We start from the raw sequence: 19,356 nt of genomic DNA, 5'->3' as shown, positions 1-19,356 counted from the left end.
AGTGACTGACACAATTTACATATCACCTGCAGACAGCTTTCCTTCTTAACTTGAGAAAGGGTGTGTTAAAACGCTCCGGGTTTTAAATTAAAAAGTCGGTGAATCATTCTCCTCAGCCCAGATTTGTTTCATAACCACCTCTGATCTCATATTAAAAACCAAATAAGTTAATAAATAATTTAAATTTATGAAAATGTATTGCATCTTTTAATAATAAAGGACGTTCTAAAGGTCAGTTGATGGGATAGTTCGCTCAAAAATGATAATTCTGTGATCATTTACTCACACTCATGTTGTTCTAAACCTCTATGACTTTTGTTGTTCCGTGGAATAAAAAAGGAGAAATTTTGAAGAATGTACAATGCCCTTTTTTCCACGCAGTTGCAATGAAAGGGGACTGAAGCTTCAAAAGATTGGACTGATTCTATTCACGAGTTCAACTCAATGATTCAGTCAAAGCGGTTAAAGTCGGCATGAGGCGAAAGTTGTCTTTTCTTTCCTATTGTGACGTATATTCCAAGTAAAATGTCTTCTCGAACAAGAAAAAAAAAATGGGGGGGGCATTATTTTGTCCAACAGGGAAATGATTGGATAGTTAGATCGTTGTGATTTGCTATTGGTTGATCTCATGTGAGTGACAGGTTGCCCCGCCCTCGCGCCAGTAAACACAACATCGGAGAATAGAAGAGATGTCGCTACAAGGGGGATGTGCATGCACTCAAAAAACTTTTACTGATGTTAGTTTCACTCAAACCATCATTGTTCACATTACTTAAAAACTTAATTTAACTGAGTTGTTTCTACTAAAAATGAGTATTATCAGTTTTACTTAAATTGAGTTTGTTCAATGAGTTTTTTTAGTGAATTTTGTAGCGCAAATAGTTAATTTAATAAGGTAAATTAAGTCAAATTAAGTGTTCACCATACATAAACTTTTATACATTTAACATAACATTATTAAGTAAGCTGCACATAAAAATATTATGTAACAGTGAAAAATTTAAATGATTTGTATTTACTCAAAGACATTTTGTCAGATTTACTTACATTTCTTTTGTTCATATACAACTAAATAAATTGTCATTTGTACAAATTACTCAATATAGTTGCGTGGAACCAGTTGACGCTGCTTTTTTTTAGGTAAATCCAACAATTAATTTTTTTGAGTGTGGATAAATCAATTATAATAAATCCTGCAATATTCCATAAAAAATAAGAATGGCCAATTTTCATTTCATGACGACTTTAACAACACATCAGAGGATATTATCAGTGAATAATGACTTCATTTCTGTTTGTCACACAATGTATGAACTTCATAAGACTTAAAGGGATAGTTCACCCCAAAATTATCCTATAATTTACTCACCCTCAAGCCATCCTTGGTGTATAAGACTTTCTTCTTTCAGCCAAACACAATCAGAGTTATATTAAAAATTATCTTGGCTCTTCCAAGCTTTATAATGGGAGTGAATGATACCATTTTTATTTCTTTTTTGAAGCCCAAAAAAAGCGCATCCATCCATCATAAAATTAATCCATATGGCTCCAGGGGTTAATAAAAGCCTTCTGAAGTGAATCAATGTGTTTTTGTAAGAAAAATATCCATAATTATACATTTATAAACTGTAATCACTAGCTTCCATTAATGGCCATCCACACATTCATGAGAGAGTCGAATTCTGGCGTATGACGTAGTATGTAGGAGTAGCGCAATCTTAGGTGAGAGTAGACGCCTCTCTTTGTTCAAACAAAAAGTGCCGAGCAACAAACTCAAGACATTTCTCTTTAAAAATTCTCATTTTAGACTTCTAATTCGGTACCGGTGTTTTGTTTTGCTGTATCCTCTGCGCTTCCGCGTTCGTCAATACCTCTTGCGTTGGGTTAGATGTCACTCTTCGATCGGAACTAGACTCAGTCGTTACCAGAAGCCAGTTATTATAGTCTATAAAGTTATAAATATGGATATTTTTCTTACAAAAACACAGAAGCTTTATTAACCCCCTGGAGTCATATGGATTCATTTTATGATGGATGGATGTACTTTTTTGGGCTTCAAAAAACCATTCATTCCCATTACAAAGCTTGGAAGAGCCAAGATATTTTTTTAAAGGTGCCCAAGAATGCTTTTTCACAAGATGTAATATAAGTCTAAGGTGTCTCCTGAATGTGTCTGAAGTTTCAGCTCAAAATACCCCATAGATTTTTTTTAATTAATTTTTTTAACTGCCTATTTTGGGGCATCATTAACTATACACTGATTTTTTCAGCGCGCCGCCCCTTTAAATCACGTGCTCCCTGCCACACGAGCTCTCGACTATAACACAGTGCATTTACAAAGTTCACACAGCTAATATAACCCTCAAATGGATCTTTACAAGATGTTCGTCATGCATGCTGTGTGCATACATCGAATCATGTGAGTAAAGTATTTATTTTGATGTTTTGATTCTCTATGAGTTTGAGGCTATGCTCTGTGGCTAACGGCTAATGCTACACTGTTGGAGAGATTGGGCTGGCATATATCCAAATTATTAATATGATATTGATCATATTAATGATCCCGACTGTTACGTAACAGTCGGTGTTATGTTGAGATCCGCGTGTTTTCCGGAAGTCTTTTAAACAAATGAGATTTACATAAGAAAGAGGAAGCAATGGGGTTTGAAACTCAATGTATGTCTTTTCCATGTACTGAACTCTTGTTATTCAACTATGCCAAGATAAATTCAATTTTTCATTCGAGGGCACCTTTAATATAACTCTGATTGTGTTTGGCTGAAATAAGAAAGACATATACACCTAGGATGGCTTGAGGGTGAGTAAATCATGGGGATCATTTTCATTTTTGAGTGAACTATCCCTTTAAGGACTACTTTTATGGTGCTTTTGTGTCCTTTTTGAAGCTTGAATGCACCAGTCCCTATTCATTGTGATTCCATGGAAAAGAATAGCCAGTACAGTCTTCAAATTTCACTTTTTGTGTTCCATGGAGGAAAGAAAGTCATATGGGTTTGGAACAATAGAGTGTCTAAATGACAACAACAATTCTTTTTTTTTTTAATTGACAGAGTAAGTCTCATTGTAAAAAAGCTGCTGTTCCGAATAATCCAAACAGATAAGAGAAATATTGGTTCTGTGCCAGAATATTTTGCTTACCAAGTGGATCTTGAGGTACTCAGAGTAAATCCATTTAGCATCCTGACAACACAAACACTCTCATATATACTCATTAAAAAGCGACTTATTAACATTACAAAAATGTGCACGCTTATAATACAGAAAGAAATAATAAGGTTGCAAGACTGACAGCGAATAAATCACAGATCTTTTTGTGCAGCTATTGATTGTCATTCACAGCTGTAGCCTGCACATAAGCAACAGTGACAAAGCATCCATTATTGATTCTTCTATCTCATAGGAACCTCATACATCAGCCCACTTGAGAGCACGTTTGCCTCCATGCTTCGAAACAAAGCGGTATGCAAATTCCAGTAACTGGCAAAGTAAAAAGATCCATCCACTAGTGCTGCATAATTATTATATCCACCAAATTGAAGGGGGTGATATGTATATTTAGCCATTGAATGCCTTTTAACCTGCTTGAGAACTGATTTAAATGCTATGCACAGAAAATGGATTCTTAGGGATTCTGCAATCCAGCAGAATCCCTGGTTGGCCTTTCTGACTGCCTGGGCTGGTTGATATAGCTAAAACAGTTATCTTGATATTTTCCTGCCTTTAAGTGTTGTTCTATAGATCTATATTTTTATAGATTTGTTCTTTCAGTCACAGGAATCCTTTCAATCAAACGACCACTGTAACCAAGCAGATTCAGAAAATCTAGTTTGGAATAATAAATACATGTTTTTCCCACACTATTTTTCACTAAATGAACAATTACATTTTTCACTCACCAATATAACAATACTATTGTAATAACTACAACCTTCACCTACATACATTATTTACTAAAACCTTTTAAAGGGTTGGTTCACCCAAAAATGAAAATTCTGCCATTAATGTTGTTTCACACCCGTAAGATGTTCGTTCATCTTCGGAACACAAATTAAGATATTTTTGATGAAATCCGATGGCTCAGTGAGGCCTTGCATTGCCAGCAAGACAATTAACACTTTAAATGCCCAGAAAGCTACTAAAGACGTGTTTAAAACAGTTCATGTGACTACAGTGGTTCAATTTTAATATTATGAAGCGACGAGAATACTTTTTGTGTGCCAAAAAAACAAAAATAAATAACGATGTTATGACGAATATCTAGTGATGGGCGATTTCAAAACACTGCTTCAAGAAGCTTCACAAACATTTGTGCTTTCGAATCGGGATTCGGAGCTCCAGTCACATGATTTCAGTAAACGAGGATTTGTTACGTGATAAGTGTTTCGAAATTTCAAAGGTTCATCACTGGGGGGCGTGACTTTGGCAGTTTGATATGCGCTCCGTACCACTGAATCGAAACAAAAGATTCGTAAAGCTTCAAAGCCTTAATGAAGCAGTGTTTTGAAATCGCCCATCACTAGATATTGTCATAAAGTCGTTATTTTGTTTTTTTGGCACACAAAAAGTATTCTTGTTGCTTCATAACATTAAGGTTGAACCACTGTAGTCACATGAACTGTTTTAAATACGTCTTCTTTAGTAGCTTTCTGGGCATTGAAAGTGTTATTTATCTTGCAGGCCTCACTGAGCTATCAGATTTTATGAAAAATATTTTAATTTGTTTTCCGAAGATGAATGAAGGTCTCATGGGTGTGAAACGACATGAGGGTGAGTAATTAAAGACAGAATTTTCATTTTTCATTTTCAGAATTTTCAACTAACTCTTTAATAAAAGTAAGTAAAATGCCACTTCAGTGAAGATTTCTGATGATGACAAACAAACTTATCACATGAACTAATAACTGTGGCTTTTTGTCCACGTCTGTTAGCTTTAAATCTAAAAACCGTATGTTAAAATTTTACTCCTCAACATTGCCAGAATAAACTGAAATAGATAAATGCATTCAAAATGTATGCTTTTTCTCTTCTGGGAAAACAAACCAAGAATATCGATGACTCATCCTGCACTCAGGGACGTAACCAAACGTTTGTCCAATCAAATGCCTTCTAGAATGAGAACATCTCTACCATGTCACCTGCTTCTGACTAGCATTACCAAGTAACATTATGTTTACAACTTTGATTAAAGGTGCCGTAGAACGTCTTTTTAAAAGATGTAATATAAGTCTAAGGTGTCCCCAATGTGTATGTGAAGTTTCAGCTCAAAATACCCCATAGATTTTTTTTTATTAATTTTTTTAACTGTCTATTTTGGGGCATCATTAAATATGAGCCGATTCAGGCTGCGGCCCCTTTAAATGCTCAAGCTCCCCACCCCCGGAGCTCGTGCTTGCCTTTAACAGCATAAACAAAGTTCACACAGCTAATATAACCCTCAAAATAGATCTTTACAAAGTGTTCGTCATGCAGCATGTCTAATCGCGTAAGTATAGTATTTATTTGGATGTTTACATTTGATTCTGAATGAGTTTGATAGTGCTCCGTGGCTAACGGCTAATGCTACACTGTTGGAGAGATTTATAAAGAATGAAGTTGTGTTTATGCATTATACAGACTGCAAGTGTTTAAAAATGAAAATAGCGACAGTCTTGTCTCCGTGAATACAGTAATAAACGATGGTAACTTTAACCACATTTAACAGTACATTAGCAACATGCTAACGAAACATTTAGAAAGACAATTTACAAATATCACTAAAAATATCATGTTATCATGGATCATGTCCAGTTATTATTGCTCCATCTGCCATTTTTCACTGTTGTCCTTGCTTGCTTACCTAGTCTGATGATTCAGCTGTGATCCAGATCCAGACGTTAATACTGGCTGCCCTTGTCTAATGCCTTGAACATGAGCTGGCATATGCAAATATTGGGGGCGTACATAATGATCCCGACTGTTACGTAACAGTCGGTGTTATGTTGAGATTCGCCTGTTCTTCGGAGGTCTTTTAAACAAATGAGATTTATATAAGAAGGAGGAAACAATGGTGTTTGAGACTCACTGTATGTCATTTCCATGTACTGAACTCTTGTTATTCAACTATGCCGAGTTAAATTCAATTTTTAATTCTAGGGCACCTTTAAACTAATGCCTATTGGATATTTAAAAAGGCACTTAGTCCTTAAATATGTCCTGCCCAAATTTCCTGTTTCACGTCAAGCTATTTTCTAAAGACTTCGTTAACACTGAACAAAAGAATGAGGGAAGGAGGGGAAAAGAATTAGTCTAATGACACAATAAAAATTGCATTAAAATTTTGATGATAAAGAACTCTTGGATTACAAAGGTTGCAAATATAACAATTAAGGTGATAAGCACTGTGTCAACAGCTAATAAAAGAAACATATGCTATTTATTTTATCTCCTTTATAACACAAAATGGAGTTTGACCCCGTTTTGCCAAGCCATCAAGCACTCGCGGTCATTTCCGTTTATGATACATAAAATATACAAAGTATGAGCAAATGTTTTGTTTTTATAAGGGTTTCTGATTGCCAAAATTGAGCTAAGACGAACCATATAATGCTTTGATAAATCAGATCCTTACTGAGCAATCACACGGGAAGCATAATCACGCTGGGTGTGATCCGTCTGCACATTAATGAGCATTTATACACCATATTGTTCCCAGTTAATGAGAGACACAAACAACCAAAGAAGGAAAAAGCACAGAGGGAGATGAATACAGGGGCGACACCCTGCCTGTTTAAACAAGTGTCATACTCAAACACTTTCTTGCTGTGTCTTGTACAATCACTTAAGTTTCTACGCAATGTAAAAAAAAAATTGGTTTGACGCTCATAAAAAGAAACATTCAAGCCGTGTTATTACCAAAGCCTGCAGGCAGTTAGCACGACAAACAACACGTTATTTTCTCAAATGTTACTTGAACACACACACTACCAGTCAAAAGTCTGGAGAAATTATTATTTAATTTTTTTTGAGAGTATTTATGCTCTTCAAGGCTGCATTTATTTGATCAAAAATACAGTAAAAATAGAAATATTGTGAAATATTATTACAATTTAAAAGAACTGTTTTCTGCTTGAATATATTTTAAAATTTCAATTTATTGCAAAGCTGAATTTTTAGCTCCAGTCTTCAGTGTCACATGACCCTTCAGAAATCATATGCTCATTTGCTGCTCACTTATCATCAATTACTTATTGGTGCTCAATTTTTAATAATAGTTCTTATTATTATCAACGTTGAACAGTTTTTGCTGATTAATATTTTTCTGGAAACCATTGATATTCTTTGATGAATTGAATGTTCAAAAGAACAGCATTTATTTGAAATAGAAATCTTTTGTATCATTATAAATCTCTTTACTGTCACTTTTTTTATCAATTTAATGTCCTTGCTGAATAAAAATATATATTTTTTAAATGATAGAGTATCACAGTTTCCACAAAAAAAAAAACATTAAGTAGCAAAAACTTTTTATTCAACATTGATAATAATAAGAAAAGTTTCTTGAGCACCAAATCATCATATTAGATTTCTGAATATGGATCATTTGAGTATGGATCACAATGATTTCTGAAGGATCATGTGACACTGAAGACTTATATTTAAATAGAACGTTTCTTTTAAACTGTAATCATATTTCACAATATTATTGTTTTTACTAATGAAATAAATGCAGCCTTGCTGAACATAAGAGACTACTTTCAAAAACAACAAAAAAAACTTCATTATTCCAAACTTTCATTAATTTCACGTTCATAGCAAGTCATTAGATGTATGCCCAGCCTCTCTCCCCAAGTTCCTTGAAGAGGAAATGATTGCAATAAAAAAAAAACCTGCCATAATCAAAACATTATGCCTATGGAATCACTGATCAGAAACACCAGAACCACTAACCCAGTCGGTACGTCTCATGTATGTGGTGTCATGTGCCAAACAGGAACTGTGAGGTATGAAATCATGCTGTATACCAAGTTCAGCCTTCTCTTTGAGGACGTCCTTGAAGTTGAGGCCGCTGTTGAGTGTGGACTCTCTGTATTTGTGGAGCGCTTCTCTCTGGCCGTTCTTGCCGAGCTCCTTCAGCACGGTGGGTTTCAGGGGTATGGCCCGCAGACCCTTCTTCCAACTCGACAAATCCGCCACTGTCCATTTCACCAGATCCTCCAACTTTACAATGACTTTCTCTGAGACGGCGATAACTTCATCCTGTCAAAACAAAAATACAAAATGAGGAAGAACACAGGTGTGGTGAAAGTGTGTGAAAGAGGAACCAGGCAAAACATGCTTAAATTCCTAAATCGAATGAAAACATTCACTAAACTGTTGCCACCAAACTACGTAATTATACTAACCAAAAATAATAATAATAAAAAAAACGTTTCGCTTAAAAAAAACAAAAAAAAAACACAACTGGTCAAAAGTTGGGAATAATTTTTAACGTTTAAAATGGTCTAACGTGCTCACAAAGGCTGCATTTATTTAATAAAAAATACAGAAAAAACTGTAATAATGTGAAATATTATTACAATTTAAAATAACTTTCTACTTAAATATATTTTAAAATGTAACTTATTCCTGTGATGGCAATGCTGAATTTTTACCATCATTACTCCAGTCTTCAGTGTCACGTGATCCTTCAGAAATCATTCTAATATGATGATTTGGTGATCCAGAAACATTTCTTATCATTACCATTTATTAATGTTGAAAAACAGTTCTTGCTGCTTAACATTTTTGTGTAAACCAAGACACACCACCATTCAAATGTTTGGGGCAAGTAAGATTATTTTCAAAAGAAATTAATACTTGCATTCAGCAAAAACATATTTCACGTTTTCCAAAAATTATATTAAGCAGCAAAACTATTTTCAACACTGATATTATTATTACTATTGTTTCTATTATTATTATTATTATTATTATTATATAATTGAGCACCAATAATAATTGATTAAAACAAAAAAAGAGTGCCAAATCAGCATATTCAAATGATTTTTTGAAGGATCATGTGACACTGAAGACTGAAGTAATGATGCTGAAAATTCAGCTTTACCATCACAGGAAAAAAAATGACCTTTTACAATATATTTAAATAAAAAACATTCTTTTAAATTGTAATAATATTACAAAATATTACTGTTTTAACTGTATGTTTGATCAAATAAATGTGGCCCTGGTGAAAAGAAGAGACTTGTTTCAAAAACATTCAAAATTCTTAATTATTTCAAACTTCTGACCATAGTGTATATTTAAAAACTTTTTAAATAATGATTAGGATGTGTCCACTGATTCAAGGTTTGATTAAATTATGTTATTACTTTTTACTTGATGTTACACCATTTTTATGCATTAAACTGGAACGTGTCTTGAAAACAACAGTGAAAGCAACAGTTTATAAACCATCTGAAAACCAACATGAATACAAAGTGTACTTTTCTTAGAACATGAGTTTTGAACTAAATTGTTAAAATATTGTTCCTTTTCTTTATCATAATGACCTCATTACCAAATATTTGACTCAACACAAATATTTATTACTTGCAAAACAACAATGTGAGCAATAGGGAGCGTTGTCAAATGTACCGGTACTACCGGTACCAATCAAGTAGAAAAAAAAGTTGACCAGAATTTCTGCAGTACCAGTAGTACCGAGTACCCGGTATATTCTGTACCTGCTGAATAGAAGCTGCTTTCAAATGCTCTTGTTCGTATTTGTTAGAGCACTCTCTGAGCATCAAAGGTTTCTATTTACACTATTGTAGCCAATCACAATTATATCTGTTGAGCGCGTGAACGCAATGGCCTATCAGAGGTGTTAGTCACTAAGTTAATCAGAATGCACTCGACACCGCTGAAAACACAAGGTCTTGTTTAGTTCAACGTAGGCCGCAAGCTCGCCAATCCTTTCATTGTCAACCAACAAAGTGTAAACATGATGTAAATAAGAAATTCAAAGACACCTTTTTTTTGTCCAAAGTAACTTACAAATGAGGAAAACAATAGAAGCAGTTAAACCAACAAAAGAACAATAATATGTAAGTGCTGTGACAAGTCCCAGTTAGTCTAGCACAGTAGCCACACTAACCCCCGGTTTCAGAGGTCAGGCTTATGCTAGTCCTGGGCTAAAATACATGTTTTGTTTGAGCTGTTTTAACCAAAAGCAACTTGCACTGACATATCTTAAAATATGTCAGTGCCATTGTTTTGTCTCAAGATGCACACCAGTAATTTTTTTCTAGGGTACATTTATAAAAGCCACTTAAATGCCCTAACTGAACTAAGGCCTAATCCTGGCTTAATATAAGCCCTGTCTGTGAAACCGGGCCTAAGTATTTCAGCTTAGTTCTTCTCTTCATTACTCATTCACAATCATCAAATTTAGTTTTTCATGCTGCTAAGTACACTGCAAAGTTTCTGGATTGACAGCCGTATTTAAATGCGTGATCGAATCGGAAACTGTGATGACTGACAGTGATAACGAACAGATTGTTTTTTAAGGACTTAATTTTTCAAAACTTAGTTTTGCTTCTTGTACCAAAATTGGTATGGAGAACCACAAAACTTTATGGTATTGGTACCGACTACTGAAATTTTGGTACCGTAGTGGACAGTCCTAATGATTGAAAAAGATTTGAAAAATTGGGTTCAGTGTGCACAGTCTAGAGCACCAGACAAATAGCACAACTCTAACCACAGTCATTTCTTCCTTCTAATATATATCTTGCGCAAGTCGCAATTCAAAATGTTGTAATTAGGAGTGCAATTCCATTTTAATGCGTCACCGCACTAAAACATTACAATGACTTTGCCAAACAGACTTACATTATTCACTTATAAAAGTGAAGCAAGAGCTTTGCTTGTGACCTGGCATGGGATAACAGAACAGTCCCAGTTATACAGGGAATCTGGGGAACAGATGCGTTCGTATTTGGCAGAGCTCTGGATCATGCACTTTTGACTGACCGTACAGCATGCTGAGAAAATTCACTAAATGCTTCCTTCACATTGTTTGGCTACATTTCCCAAGCTTGACCCAATAAAGGCGAGCGTAGATCAGAGGGAATACCTACTCTGCGACACTGGAATATAGTTCATATCTTTGCTTCCTCTCCATTCAGTGCTTCATTCTGCCAGATCTGCAGGCAGCAACAACTTTCTGCTGAACAGACCATGTCTAATTACGTCCTCTTTAAGTAGGGCTGTTTCTTTTTAGGTTTCAGATTTTTTTTTTTCTTGGTTCCACAGAATAGGTCCCATTGTCATGCTGTCAAGCAAACAATTTATCTCTCGCACAGACAGCGTAATAGGATGAATATGGAACTTTACTTCAGTGTACTTAAACGTAACATATGAAAAGGTTTATAAAGTTACCAAGAAGAGGGTTTGGCCTTAATAAAAGCAGCTAATGGAAGGATATGAATGCGTTATCTGAGATTTCCTTCTAACTCGCAACAGGGCATATATACGCATTCCTCTAGGTTTACATAGCATTCCACTGGAGCATAGAATATTGCAGTAGAAATTAGTTGATCTCAACTTGTGGGTTGCGATCCAAAAAAATGGGAAAGCAAGAAGGATAAACATACCAAGAGAAAAAAAAAAAAAAACATACTAAATCCAAACAATAAAATTCAACTAATTATATAATTGTACATAGTAAGGATAGAATAAAAAATAAATAAAATAACATAAACAATAAAATAAAATAAAAATAAAAAAAATATGGGAAAGCAAGAAGGATAAACATACCAAGAAAAACAAAAACATACTAAATCCAACTATATAACTGTGTATAGTAAGGATGGCATAAATAAAATAAAATAAAATAAACAACAAAATAAAATAAAATAAAAAACAACAAAATAAAAAAAAATAATAAAAATAAAATAAAATAAAATAAAATAAAATAAAATAAAATATGGGAAAGCAAGAAGGATAAACATACCAAGAAAAACAAAAACATACTAAATCCAAACGTTAAAATTCGACTAACTATATAACTGTGTATAGTAAGGATGGCATAAATAAAATAAAATAAAATAAAATAAAAATAATTAAACAAACAAAACAATAAAATAAAAAAATAATAAAACAAACAAAACAACAAAATAAAATAAAATAAAATAAACACAAAAAAAAATTAAAAAATAAATAAAAAATAAATAAAATATAGGATTGTCACTTAACACTCTGTCTTTTATTTACTTTTAATTTTGGTACGGTGTTAGATTGCAACTATGAGAAACACTAATTTCAATGACCTTTTTTTCAACCGCCACGGGTGTAAATAGAAAACATGCAGCCCTTTACATTGCACGCCTCCAAATGTCTGCAGCAGAAAAATGAATCTAGCCTCTTCATAATGACCATCTGAGCGCAGAGGCATTTGTTTTCACACATCTATAAAACTAAGTGGGTCAAACACTGTTAATCCTGATGGCGACATAGCAAAACTTTACTATAAGATCATGTGCCCTGCTCCGCTGCTTTGAAGCTCTGACTGCACCCTGCTGCTTTGATTGAAATATTACTTCACTGTGTAAATTAATTTAGGAGGAAACAAATAAAACAATAAAAAGTTGAACAGGTTGCATTTACCTTCTATTATTAAGTGATGTTAAGAGAAAGATCAATCAAAGCCTTTAACAGGTTTCCTTGCATTACTTTTGGAAATACACTCGCCTCCTTTTTATTACACTTTAAGGGTCTTTAAGAAGCAGAGCAAAGGGGTGTAGACCGCAAAGCCCCTCAACCAGAGTCACGCTGAGCCCGTCTCACTCCGCTGATTCAGAGGTCAGCTCAAGAATTCCCCAGGTCACCGCAGATTTGTACACCTGCTTGCATGTCGATTTAATTATTGACCTGCTAACGTGAAAAAGGGGCCTCGCGGATCCTTAGGAAGTCTTTTTAAGTCTAGTTAAAAGTTAAATCAAGTATTCAGCTTGAATAATTGATCTTACTCTGAACTCAAACTAGGACTGGGCGATACAGCTTAGAAAAATGATACACTCATTTTTTTTTTTTTTACTTTTATACTTTTCACTTTGACAGAGAGGACAGATACTGAAACATTTCCATTCATATGCAAATTAACAATACACAGTATAAATAAAATTTACCACAACATTTTAATACATGAAAAAAATGGCATGATGCAAATCAATGAAGTTTTAATGCTATTATAAGATGCTATTAAAACATGATTCTTGTCCAAATTCTTTCATACTCAAATATAAATCAAAACAGTCTAACTACACCCTCGTTAGGAAACTCAATCACCAAAGAAAATATCACCATAAATATCATTATGTACATACAAATATTCAAAATATTTTACCTAGCCAAGGCTCAAAGAAAACGGCACCAGGCTGCAGATTTAAATTAATATATTACAATATTTTGTCAGGAAAGGCACTCACACGATTCAATCTTATGTTAATAATTTCTTCTGTTTTTGAAAACACTCAGAGATTCTATTAATACCCCTTAATATCGGATGTCCGCATGTAAACAACAGCTAAGGCTACAGCTACTGCTTAATTGTACACAGTTGAAGCTGTTGTGAACAAGTTTGTACATTTATTAATATTCCTATTACAACTGAAGCACACTTGACTTAATGCTACAAACACAATCTTATATAATTTATGAATGTTATATCGCGCTAAAAGAATATAATCACAATAAAGCCATTTTATCAATACAAACTCTTTATATATTAAACTACCTTATGCTAAGGCCTATTTTTGGATAATCTAGTGAAATAAATATTTAACAAATGAAAGCTACTTTATCTCATTTGATTATTTTCTTTATGTGTAGAGCATAAACCAAACTGACATTATCAGCTGGCAAAGATCACTTCAATAATAAATTTGCTTGCTCTCTTTAGGTAAACTTTTACAGACGTTAATCCTTAACTTAACAACATCGCTGGCATTCAGCAGCACCCAAGTTTAGACACAAATTGTCACTGTATATTTTCTCATCTCATAACTCTAGCGTTGCATTAAACGTCTGTTTTGCACATTCACGCTGAAGACGAGACCCACGGTTCCATCCTGCTGCAATTAGCACAGTCGCTGTCAAAGAGGCATGAACTGATTCAGAAATAACTTGCAGATGTGCAACTGAAATCTCTCCTGAATCTAATTCAGTTTCTTTTACAACACGCCAACAAAAGCCGTTTGTTTGAATGTGTCGAGCGGCGCGCTGATTGGACGTGGAAGTGCAGCGCTGCTTCAGAATGGGCCGCTCTGAAATATGATGACACCGCCTTAGAAAATTAAACCCATTTGTCATGAAACGCGAGAGGTTTGAGAGACAATGCAAATGTTTGCTTGTAATGCTCAGATGAAGGTTAAAGAAAAACAAGAAATATCAATGTCAACCACACTTTGGGGGTTAAAAAGTTCAAATAATCACGTTTTAACAAGCGATTGCTATTATTCAGATTTAATGCCAAGTCGTTCATCAACCAAGGTGGACTATTTTAGCTCAATTTCTTTTTCCCTGCTTAATATTTTTGGCAGCCGTTCTTTGAAGGGAATAAAATCAGAGACAAAAAGCGGCTTTGTGAAGTATGTTGTGCTTCAGCACACTGCTATACTGCCAGTGCCAGCACGGTAAAGTCTCCAAATCTACCTTTCCAGACAATTCGTGAGCAAATAATGTTGCTTATTATACACAGTCCAAAGTTTTTTGGTGTGATAGTTTTGAGGAATAAAAACTGAATAAGGAAAGTGAATGGTGACAAAGATTGTCCCTGGTCCCCATCCACTTTGACTGTAAAGGTACGTTCACATCAGTTACGTTTTGGCGAAACTACGAGAGCAACAAGATCCACTGTGTATTGTCAATTGTGCAGTGATATATATGAAGCACAGCTCTGTTGGTCAATATTTTGTCCAATCTGAACCTGTTGAGAAATCTGCATAGGAAACTCTTTCACTCTCGCTAAGAATGAAACGGTTACCGGTTTGACGATAAACCATTATATGATAAAACATTTCCGAAGGTTAGTATTTCGGCTTTATATTTTAATTATCGTTAAATCAATATTTGATTATCGCGATTTGAAAAACTTGGTAAATACTGTTAAGCATTAAGTAGAGTTAACGACAGTTTCATGCAGGCGCGACATGCAGCGTAAGTTTTATTTTGTGTGTAAACATGACGGAATGGCAGAGTGCTGAGAGAAATTATATAAAAGAACGCGTGAATGATTGAATTACATGAGCGTATAAAGGGGGATGCCTTCAGAAAAGTTTCGATGGCATTTGCTTTTCATCTACAAACAGGAAACAGTTCTATTTCTGCTGTTCCATAAGCGCCATCTACTGTCAGAGAGTGGATTTACATATTCATTCAGCCTGTCTACTGTTTTTGTTCAGACCAATGCGAAAATCGAACAGAAATTTTGTTGTAAATTTATAATATATATATATATATATATATATATATATATATATATATTTTTTTTTTTTTTTTTTTTTTTTTGGCCAAAACTTTATTTGAACATGTAATTAGTAGATAATAAAGATACACTGTAAGTCACCCAACCAATATTTGTATTCATTTAAAATCCAGCCATCACTTTTAATGTTTCATTTTTAATTATTTTAATGTTTATGCAAACAAAAGTGATGCTAATTGTACTGTATTTGTTGTTTGTTGGTTTTCGACATAAAACTTGGTGAAATTATTTCAGTGTGTAGTATATATATATATGAGTAATTTTTAACACTTCCAGCACATTTTAACAATAATATAATATTAATAACCATGATCATTTTGGTCACTATAGTTGCGATATTAAATTTTGGTAACACTTCAGTTTAGGGTTCAATTCTCAATATTAACTAGTTGTTTATTTAGTTAACTAGGTGTTGTATTAGTACTTATAAAGCACATATTAATGACCATATTCTGCATCCCTTAATCCTAACCAATACCTAAACTTAACAACTACCTTATTAACTATTAATAAGCAGTAATTAGGAGTTTATTGAGGCAAAAGTCACAGTTAATAGTTAGCTAATAGTGAAAATATTTTCAACATTTTCATACCGTTTCATCTCTAGCTCTCACATGAAAATCCAGATAGTGCTAGATTGAGAAATGGAAAATGTAACCACAACTAAGGGAAAAAACATCTTGGACATTCTGCTAAATATCTCCTTTTAAGCTACTTGTCAAAACTTTGGAATAATAAAGATTTTGTAATGTTTTTGAAAAAAGTATTTATGTGCACCAAGGTTGCATTTATTTAATCAAAAATACAGTAAAAAAAAAAAACTTCTCTCAAAAAGATTTTATATTGCTGGTGTACGTTCCAAACATCAAATAAAGACACACAGGTGAGTACATAAAACAGAACTTTCATATACGAATGAACTAGGCCTATCCCTTTAAGTCTGCCTCGTCACCTCAGAGTCAATTATGAAAATATGTACTTTTGCTCATCCCTAACGTGAACCGCCACAGCAAAGTAAATAACATGTTACGGAATGTTACCAACAAAAGGAGTGCTGATTTCATTTGAACTATAAATATGTCTTAGGGATTCAAACACAAACATGGACTGATGCCAGGCAGCAGAAATGTGTCTGGATCTCTGCCACGTGCTTCCTGCACAACTCCGAATCTCCAGGTTTGTAATTCAAATAACAGCTGAAAGAAGCAACTAATAAGACATTAGCGCCCTTCTCTGGATCCTTTGAAGTTACTGGCACTCAAGAAGAGGAAATTTGCAAGCGTATTTGCACACGCAGCCATTATCTTTCCTTACGCACGGTTTGTAAATGCACAGTACTGGAGGTTTCTTATGGATATGCAAACTATGCCTGTTAGACAAAGTGCACAGTGCTTGCTGGAATCTGATATGGAATCTATTTATAAACCATGTAACATAAATGCTATTCAAGAGTATTGCCAGTGCCGAGTCTGTCGACACAGCGTTAAAACCCCTCTGTCTCTCTCTCGCTCACACACATACACACACACACACACACACTAAAACAATGATATTACGAGCTAAGGGACTCTAGAACAACTGGGTCCAATTAAATCCTGAAAAACTGTGAGAGCAGTGCTGAGCTCTTGCCAAAACAATTCCTCCCTTTAAAATGACACATATTTTCTGTGAAATACTATCATAACTGAAATATTTGCCGTGGTAGGGAGTAGCTCTGTATCTTTATTTCTGAGAAGGAGCGAAAAAGCTTTACGCTTAAGGACAGATTAAACAAGATAAAAGACAAGAGGAAATATAATTAGAAACAAACAGATCCGTGTGAAGCTGAGCTGAACGCCAGTGCTAGAGAGTACAGTAAGACTGTACGCCCAAGAATTTGTTGGCCCAGGAGGGCAAAAACAGTCGATTCAAAAAAATCAAAAACTGCACGTCTTCACAGGAGTGTTATGTTGCCCTCTCTAGGCACAAACTCTAAGTGTTAAATTTTATCGGCCGGCTGCCAGAAAGAGATCACTGCAGGCCTGTTGCTGTTTCAGCCACTGCTATCCTTCTAATGAATGACTAACCCCAGCCAGAGGGGAAATTACATCACCTGGGTGTAGAAACAAAAAGGCAACAGCAGAGTGGCCCTGTTTTATCACACAACCGTATACTCGCATACCTTCCTGTTTGCATACACGCGCTCGCTAAACATTCGCACATTGCCGAGTCTTCTCAGTTGAGCATTCAAATGAGACAGAATGTTGATCAAATGTTCAAACAGTATAGATTCAGAGAAACTTGTCAGATCAGTGGCTCCCAAATTTGCTTCAGGCGTTTACAATAAACATTAAGCGGTTCAACATTGTACCAAAAATCATTTAGCGTGCATAAATAAATTTCAGACTCAAATTAAAAATGAAAGATTTACATTTATTAACATAATATGGGATAATTATTAATAAAAAATAAGTTGATGTATATTTGTATGTACATATATATATATATATATATATATATATATATATATATATATATAAAGAATATTAGATAAAACACATTTTTACAGTTTAATAAATTATAATGAATTATAATTATTGTATTAATATAATTATAATTATATAATATAATGCCTATATAATGCTTATAATAGCTTATTTTGTTTGTTTGTATATAGACATATTAATTATTCACAATTAAATAATTTAAAATTATAATAATATATAATTAAATCATTTTAATTATAACAATTTTATAATTTATTTTAACACATTTTTATTTATATATATATATATATATATATACACACATATACACATATATATATATATATATATATATATATATATATATATATATATATATATATATATATATATATATATATATATATATATATATATATATATATACACACACACACACATATATAGGAATATATTTAATTATAAATACATTATCATTATCATTAAAATTATTTAATTATATATTTTATAATAATTATTTTCAATTATTTTATATATATATATATATATATATATATATATATATATATATATATATAAATGTAATTATACATTGTTATATATATATATATATATATATATATATATATATATATATATATCACAATGTATAATTATATATACATATGTATAATTACATTTATAATTTTAATGATATCAAAATAACCAATAACAACATATTAATATACAATAGTGCAGGTCATATTTTCTAGCTTTTTCTGTAACTTTTGTGGATGCACCCTCAAAGTATTTTACATTTCCATAAAAATACTGCATTTCCTTTGACATTTTAAAAGTTAAGTGTATTTTGTTCTACCCTACTTATCCATGATTAAATTCTAAGTTGCACTTAGCATTTTTAAATTCCGTCTACATTTAGAAGTTTTTTTTGCATGCACTTTGTGACCCTATAAGAACAAATATGTGCCCCATTTCTGGGTCGTGACCCATCCACTGACTCCCTTCTCGTAAATAGGAAACATGTATGTTATTGTACTATTAACACAGCATAGTGTAGCCTCTGCAAATGCATGGCAGTTTCTATGATAGCTGATTAACTTTATCAGCGGTCGCCTGGGTTATTCGCTGCAAATGCAAATGTAATTTAATTGGACAATCTGCTGAGTGCATCTGAGGCTGCCGAGTTGTGAAGCTCACATTACTGCAGGTGCTTTGGCTGACACTTAATCACATTGTTATTTAAATTCACCATGTCTCATTTAGCAACTACACTGGGAATGCACAAAAGAGTGGCGAACATTCTTCACAGTTTTTTCACACAATACTTGTTAAGACATGTGTAAAAATAGTACACTCCATACTCAA

The 19,356-nt window shown here is 33.5% G+C and overlaps 1 protein-coding gene across 1 annotated transcript in view; it reads right to left on the bottom strand.

The window, feature by feature from the left end:
* The window catches only part of arid5b (AT-rich interaction domain 5B), a 155,906-nt gene that overhangs the window by 130,816 nt on the left and 5,734 nt on the right, over positions 1-19,356 (bottom strand). The window contains exon 3 of the mRNA XM_048171029.1: positions 8,022-8,256. Within this exon, the coding sequence (XP_048026986.1) occupies positions 8,022-8,256 (235 nt within the window). The remainder of the gene's footprint in view (positions 1-8,021; positions 8,257-19,356) is intronic.

This window comes from Megalobrama amblycephala, linkage group LG20, assembly GCF_018812025.1.
Source record: "Megalobrama amblycephala isolate DHTTF-2021 linkage group LG20, ASM1881202v1, whole genome shotgun sequence".
In the NCBI taxonomy this organism is placed as follows: domain Eukaryota; kingdom Metazoa; phylum Chordata; class Actinopteri; order Cypriniformes; family Xenocyprididae; genus Megalobrama; species Megalobrama amblycephala.
This window is presented reverse-complemented; position numbering and strand designations above follow the sequence as displayed.